Raw genomic sequence first — 7102 nt, 5'->3', positions numbered from 1 at the left:
AGACAAACCCAGAGTCCTCAGCCGCTCCTCAAGAGGACATGCCTTCCAGCCCTTTCACCAGCTTTGTTGCCCTCCTCTGGACACATTCAAGGACCTTCACATCCTTCTGAAACTGTGGGGCCCAGAACTGCACACAGTACTCAAGGTGAGGCCACACCAACGCTGAATACAGCGGGATAATCACCTCTTTTGACTGGCTGGTTACGCTGTGTTTGATGGACCCCAGGGTGCGGTTTGCCCTCTTGGCTGCCAGGGCACGCTGCTGACTCATACCGAGCCTGCTGTCGACCAGCACCCCCAGATCCCTTTCTGCAGGGCTGCTCTCCAGCCACTCCTCTCCCAATTTATACTTGTGCCCAGCGTTACTCCATCCTAGGTGCAGAATCCGGCATTTGGACTTGTTAAATTTCATCCCATTAATCATTGCCCAATGACTTCCTGAATTAGAGATGCTGAAGAAGTTGGAGGTAGACAGTCGGGCTAATCCCAAACCCCACTTGTTACTTCCACTGTTCTGTCACAACATCCCAGCAGCTGCTTATAGAGCTCTTGCAGTTATCACCCAGTGTCGCTTAATGTCCATTTGACAAGCCAAAGATGAAACCCGGAGAGCGGTGGCCAAGCGCAGGCAGCAGCCGGGCTGCCACAGGCCCTGCACACTCCCGCCCCGCTGCCCATGGAGCGCCCTCCCCACAGCACCCTCCCCACACTTAAAGTGTTGTAAAGTGAAGCACTTGTTCTGATTTGCAAAGCTATTGCACCATGGGCAAAAGCCAGCTGCCTGTTTGTTAGTGTTCTTCATTGCTTTGCATAAACTTCCGCTATTCATACTTTTTACTGGTTTAACTGTGTCAGAGTCCAAGGAAAAGACTTTGGCATCATTCTGGGCAGCTCCATATCCAGCAGATAGAAAAGCAAACAAAGTTAGGAGGCACAATAAATAAAATGGGATATATTGCATAAGATTTTACCACGGTCCTATACACATGTAAGACTTATTCTTTTGATTCTTCTATAAATCAATCACATGCGTTCACCAGTAACATTGTATTCACTTCTGGTCATGCCACTCAAAGAAAAGTATAGGGCTAAAAGCAGATAAAGCTTGAGGTAAAAGTGTCTCAATCTTTCCAGTATCTCTCAGTGAAACCAAAAGGCTACCAAAGTTTAAAAAGGGAAGTGATTCACATGGGTAACAACATGGATTTGTACATCATGGCTGATGGGGGTTTTTTAACTGATTTATGCTAGAAGTCTGCAGATTCAGCTTACACTTTTCCTAATATCTGAAAATGAACATATGAATGTATAATATAATATAGAATAGAATTATACAGGTTCATGTATAATACAATAGTAGAGAGATTCATTCTTCAGGAATGCTTCCGCAGGCAGAAGAGTTAGGATGAAACTGGCTGCTCCCTATCTAAACACTCTTTATTGAAGATGGTTGGGGTTTTTGGATCTTCTCTTGACACATGTAACTCAGGCCCCTCTCAGTGACTGCACACCCACCCAGAAGGACCCCTGTTGCTGCAGTACTGCGATGTCTACATGCTTCAAGCTAACATCTCTTTCCTGCTGCAGTTGCTGAAGAGTTAAGTCTTTTGAGCCCTTAATCAATCAATCAATCAATCAACTGACTGTCCGCAATTAGAAAAGTTTCCCTGCTAGCAGTGGGATTTCATCAATGGACTTTGGAAGGGGATTTTCTTCTCTCTACCAAACATAGTGGCTATGCATAAGAGTCTTACTGCCTTGACTGTAGATCTTGAGGTGTCTGATGTATCCTAAACCCCAATGTCTCTGCTGGCTTGTTGTACACAAAACAACTTTGTTCAGCAGTTGATATCTTTAACATCACAGTATTAGGGGGAAGAGGTGGTACTTACGAGACCATTTGGTAGGTGGCATAAGTGCACGCAGGTCCTATGACGACACAGCCAAGTCTACCACTCCTCTGCAAGGGATCAGAAAGGGTCAGTAGTGGCGACAGTGCAGAGGACTGGCAGAGAGGGGAGGATGGGAGAATGAAGGAAACTTTAGGATTTGAGAAAAAGTCACAGAATTGACTCAGCAAAAGCAAGAACAGAGTAGCAAAGAAGCTACAGAAAGGTTAAAAGAACAAACCTAGAGTGAAGGAGGGAGGAATCACAGAAAGCTAAGAAAAGGCAGAGGACAGAATAGTGCCTGTGAGTATGACCTTTATTAAGAGACAGCCAGCAAGTTAGGGTTGAAATGTTGCAATTGTTACAATTGCACATATGAAATTACACACCCCAGCAGTGCTTGCATTTGCAGAAGACAGAGGGGTTGAAATTACAAGATAGTGTGTATCAGAAAAACGATTAGTTATGTGCATATGAAGCTTGTATAAAAAAAACCTTCCATGACCACCAAGTGAGGCCTGACCACTAGCTTTGTGTGCCTTGAGGGATGACTTCTTAATAAAGACTATAGCATGTGCTCATACATTGGTAGATTTGAGAATTCACATTGGCTTGACAAAGCTTCACTCAGAGGTGACAGTTATTAGACATGAGAAAATCCACAAAACACGGCTTCTTGTAAGGCACCAATTCCAACTGAAGCTTTTCCCCATATTAAGATATTCATACAGTTTCTCCCATGTGACTTCTGTGATTTCTAGTGAGAAGTGAGCACTTCATCTTTGCCCTCTGGGCATAGTTCCATACGTGTTTCTTTGGTATCAGTACCAGCCGAATAATCTCTCTGTCTGCATGTTCCTATCCTCGCACAGCTCTCTCCTTTGTCTATTTCTGTAAACTGATGGTGAACCAGATCAGGGTCTGATCCAGTTGGAAATGGACCTTTTTTGCTCTGCTTGGGCTGTTTGAGTGTTTGGGTTTGGGTTTTTTTCATTGGTTGGTTGGTTGTCAGGTTTTTTTAATAGATTGTTATGTGGCCACACAAAGATCTGTGCAGATATAAAAAAGAGGACAACATAAGCATAGGAAAAGGAGCCTGGAGTGGAAGGCTGCTTTAGCCAGCACTGCCACCAGATGTCTAATGACAGCCTCTGGGAAGCATTCATAGAATCTCTCTCCACTATTTGCCTGCTTGTCTTCACAAAACCTACAGAAACACCTTCTCTTTGAAAACTTCACTTCCCTGTCAAATTTGTTTGGAACTGAACAACAGGATCAAAAGTTAATAAGGAAAGACAGACACATGTGCACACACATGCAGAAAGAAAAATTCTTGTCTTCATAGGAAATCAACTTAAAGAAGCCTGCTACTCACATAAATTGCCTTAATGAGCTCCACACCTTCACAGGTGCTGGTACGACAGCCTTGTGAGACATAGAGTGGTGAGGCGCTGTGGAAGGTGGCATTGACTGTAATATTTTCTCCTGTAATGCAAACGTAAAAGTAAACAGCATCATGAGTTGCAAATAACCACTAATACACCGTATCCCTCTTCTTCTGACACAGGTCTGAGCAGTCTTATGCTAGGATGTCTCCCAACAAAAATCTGCTAGAAAGTCCACCTACCGCCTAACCCCCACTATTTAGGATGAGACTGTAAAATTTGCTCCAGTGTGGGCTGCTGACTTCTTCTGCTGAGTGTTGGTACTTTCAGTACGAAGTACTTTTAGTGCTGGCCATTATTAGAGACATTTTTAAAAGCTCTGTAGGAAGTAACTGAGAGACCACTTTCCAATAAAATTGGACAAAATCTCTTCAACTAGGGGGCAGAAAGGGAATAGCTATCATTTCTTCGGAAACTTTTTCCCATTATATTCTAGAGAGTGACAGTAGATTGGTGATAATGAAAGAAGAGGTAAGATAACATAATAAATAAAAGCATCATCTGCAGTGACTCTAAATGAGGGAAAAACATATGGACTGTAGATTCTTCACACTTGAAGTCATAATGTGATCAACAGATGGGGTCAAGAGGAAAATTATTTTCAGAAAGTAGAGGCTAATCCAGCCAGGAGAGGAAGCAAGGGCATCCCAGTTACTGCACTAGATGGATCACTGGTCTTGTCTGATCCAGTTCAGCAATTCCCATGTTCCCAATCCCAACTGAACAATTCCAGAAAAGCATGCAGGAGAAGTCTGCCCAAACACCATGAAAGCAAATATGGTTCTGCCCATCTGTAGAGCACTTCTGTTTCCACAGAGGGAGGTCATTATTTCTGTAAGATCTACATAAGGTGAATGTCTGAGGAGCAGTTTGCTGAAGGTCAGATGAGTAGAAAGCTGTGGCACAAAGTCTGACAAGAAACCACAGCAGGAGAGGGATAATCAACACCCGTTGCCTTACCTATCCTGTTGAATTCCTTTTGTACGCTTTGCAAGGCTTTGGTCACAGCTAATTTCAAATTTTCAGTAGTTAATGGGAGGTCCGAGTAATTCATGAGCATCACATTGACCACATAACTGTTGTTGCTACATTCGTTTGAACCAACTTGCTGCAGCAGCTTGAGAGAGAAAAACAAAGGCCAAAGGGCCAGACCCAACATCCGTTGCTTCATTATTGTTCAGTTTAGACCCATTGTGTGTGTTCTCTCTTCTCTTTTTGTCTTCCAACCCTCTTTCTTTCAGGTACTCTACGTTGGTTTTGTTCCTGGATAGGACGAAAGAGATCTCCACGCCGTAGATTCAAAGACAGGCTGTACGATTCTTCTCTCAGGCACTTCCCTATCCCCCCGCCTTCACCTCTGCCCACCCCTCCAGTGTACTAGGTGGCACTTCTGTTTGTGAAAAAACATCAACAGCAAAACTCAGGAAAGGAGAGAGGCTAAAGGTTGCTGTGAATGTTTGCTCATGGAAAGGCTGAGGCTATAAAACTGAAGTGTTACCTGAAACCTTGCCTGATAAGGGCACTAACTCTTCATCACAAGGATGAGCTGAGAGAAGGAAGGGGAGAGGACAAAATGGACTGTAAAGATGACCCTTTAAAATGGAAATAAAATACAAGCTCCATTAAAGTCTAGAGGAAAACAGATGGTTACTTCATGTTTGCATTGCCCTGCATCTCTGGTTACATTGCCACACCATCTCTGCTGTCTGGGCTCATAAATCAAGGGTATATTTTCTTCTGTGATAAGTTACCAATTTCACTCCTTTAGCTTTTACCATTGAAGCACTTTTTGTGTTGGCAAAAATGTCTGACTTGCAGTCCTCCAGACCAAAGCCTTCGTTTCTACCTACAGAGTAGACTCAGCACAAAGCTCGTCCGCTCGTACTCACCCAGCATTGCACACCGAAGCGCCCCAGGTCTGCCCCGGACACATTGCTCCCAGGCAGCACAGGTCTCATTGCCCATTCCCACCTTGTCAGATGGCTCCTCAAATGGGGGCCCAACATATTCATACTTTATGTGATACAACCTCTTGCACCAGGTAAGGATTAGCACAGCTGAAGGCCACATCTCAGACCTGTGGGACCAAAGCAAAATTATAAATGGCATCGCTAAAAGGCACACACTAAAGCACACCATGGTATTGTTCCTGGGTAGGGCTCTTGGGCTTTCCTGAGTATTTTTCCTGAGAATGGTCTCAGGGAAGGTAGGTAGAATGAAGGGAAGACAAAAAAACCACAAGCCTTTTGGATAAGTCTGGGCACAAAGGAGAACTGCAAGATAAAAGGAATCAACAGGCAAATTTAAATAAAGTACTGAGTGTGATTGGTCTGAATTTGGGGTGTTTGTGCACACCTACAGCAGCTTCTGTTTTTCTACTGAAACCTGGACTGAGGCTGTCAGATAATAAATCAGTTTACTTTTATTACCTTCCTGAAATAATTTTAAGACAAACAAGGAAAATAATCAGCAGCAGTGTAAGTAACAGTGCTTTTGGTATAAAACAGAACTGCAATTCCATGGTTTCTTTCAAAGCCTGTATTTAAAAGGTGTTGAATATACTTCGAATATATTTGCACAGACTTTTACATGATCCTTTTTTAATACCAAATAATTATTGCTTGAATCTTTCTTATACTAAACAACAGAGGAGACCGTGAGCCAGTATTTAAGAGCAGACCTTGAACACCTCAGCATATCTAATCTAGCATTTGTAATTAGTAATACAGTAATTCTAAATTAGCAGTCTGTCATATAAAAATCTGGACTAGTATGGCTGGCTAGAGCCACAGACTGAGAATGGAATATAGCTTTTCATGGTGAGATCATCTGCTCATCACTGCCCCGTTTTATAGATAATTACAAAGCCCTTGAAACTTATCCCATATAAGTCAATAAGAGATTTGTCATTAACTTCAGAGAGCAAGATTTGCATTTTTATACTCTTCTTAGCCTACCTGAGAGAAACAGCAAGCGTGGATAATGCAAGTAGAACTGAGTATTCTACATTGCTGGTCACACAGGGAGTATGTGATGGCACTGAGGTCTCCCTGGTTTTTGTATCTATTCATGTATTTATTTGGTTTTCATAGCAGCTTAAAAATGTCTTTTAAAAACAAAAGGTAAAATCAACTATAGCCTTAGCACAGCATTTCTTTTTACTCTCTCCCTTGCCCCCTGCCTTCATGGTGCCACAGGGAGTCCCCAGCCAGAACATGTTATAAATGAGTTGTTGACCTCTCAGCTTTTTAATTGCCCGGTGTGTGTAGTTTCTGTGTCAAGTCCCATGATGGGAGCACGCCTTAAGCATCGGGTGATGTGGAGCAGGAGGGAGTGCGGTAGGAGGCTGCAGCTGGGGTGAAGCAAAAGCTCCCTGGAACCGGCTGAACACCACACTTTCTCTTGTACCTCAGGGCTTTGCACATCAGACACAGTTGCCTGGCACACTGATCAGTATCATCTGCTTCATGGTGTAAGAGAGACAAAGAAAAGCTGTGGCATCATGCTGTAGACATGAGAGTTACTGATACTATAGATGACCGTGGGGGTGGAGAGAAGAAAAAGTAGACAAGTGAGTCATATGTGCAAAGCACAAAATTTGATGGGCCTGCCACAAGCAAAAGCAAAAACTTCTGTATATTTGTGTTTGTTGCTGCCTGTGCCTGAGGGATCTTTAGTCCCCAGGGAATAGAAGAGGTGAGACACCAATGCCAGTCCATTCATAGTGCCCTGGCTGCAGAATGAAGCTAAGCTCCCAAGGATCCCAGC

At 43.3% G+C, this 7102-nt stretch overlaps 1 protein-coding gene across 1 annotated transcript in view; it reads right to left on the bottom strand.

Annotated features, from left to right (window-relative positions):
- The window catches only part of GUCY2C (guanylate cyclase 2C), a 48098-nt gene extending 43593 nt beyond the window's left edge, over positions 1–4505 (bottom strand). The window contains exons 1-3 of the mRNA XM_009290137.1: positions 4295–4505; positions 3265–3374; positions 1893–1960 (exon numbers count right to left, since the gene is read on the bottom strand). Coding sequence (XP_009288412.1) covers positions 1893–1960; positions 3265–3374; positions 4295–4505 — 389 coding nt within the window. The remainder of the gene's footprint in view (positions 1–1892; positions 1961–3264; positions 3375–4294) is intronic.
- Positions 4506–7102: the final 2597 nt, after the last annotated feature.

This window comes from Aptenodytes forsteri, unplaced genomic scaffold (assembly GCF_000699145.1).
Source record: "Aptenodytes forsteri isolate BGI_AS27 unplaced genomic scaffold, ASM69914v1 Scaffold284, whole genome shotgun sequence".
Lineage (NCBI taxonomy): Eukaryota > Metazoa > Chordata > Aves > Sphenisciformes > Spheniscidae > Aptenodytes > Aptenodytes forsteri.
Note: the sequence above shows the minus strand (reverse complement) of the source record. Positions and strands in the feature narration are given on the sequence as shown.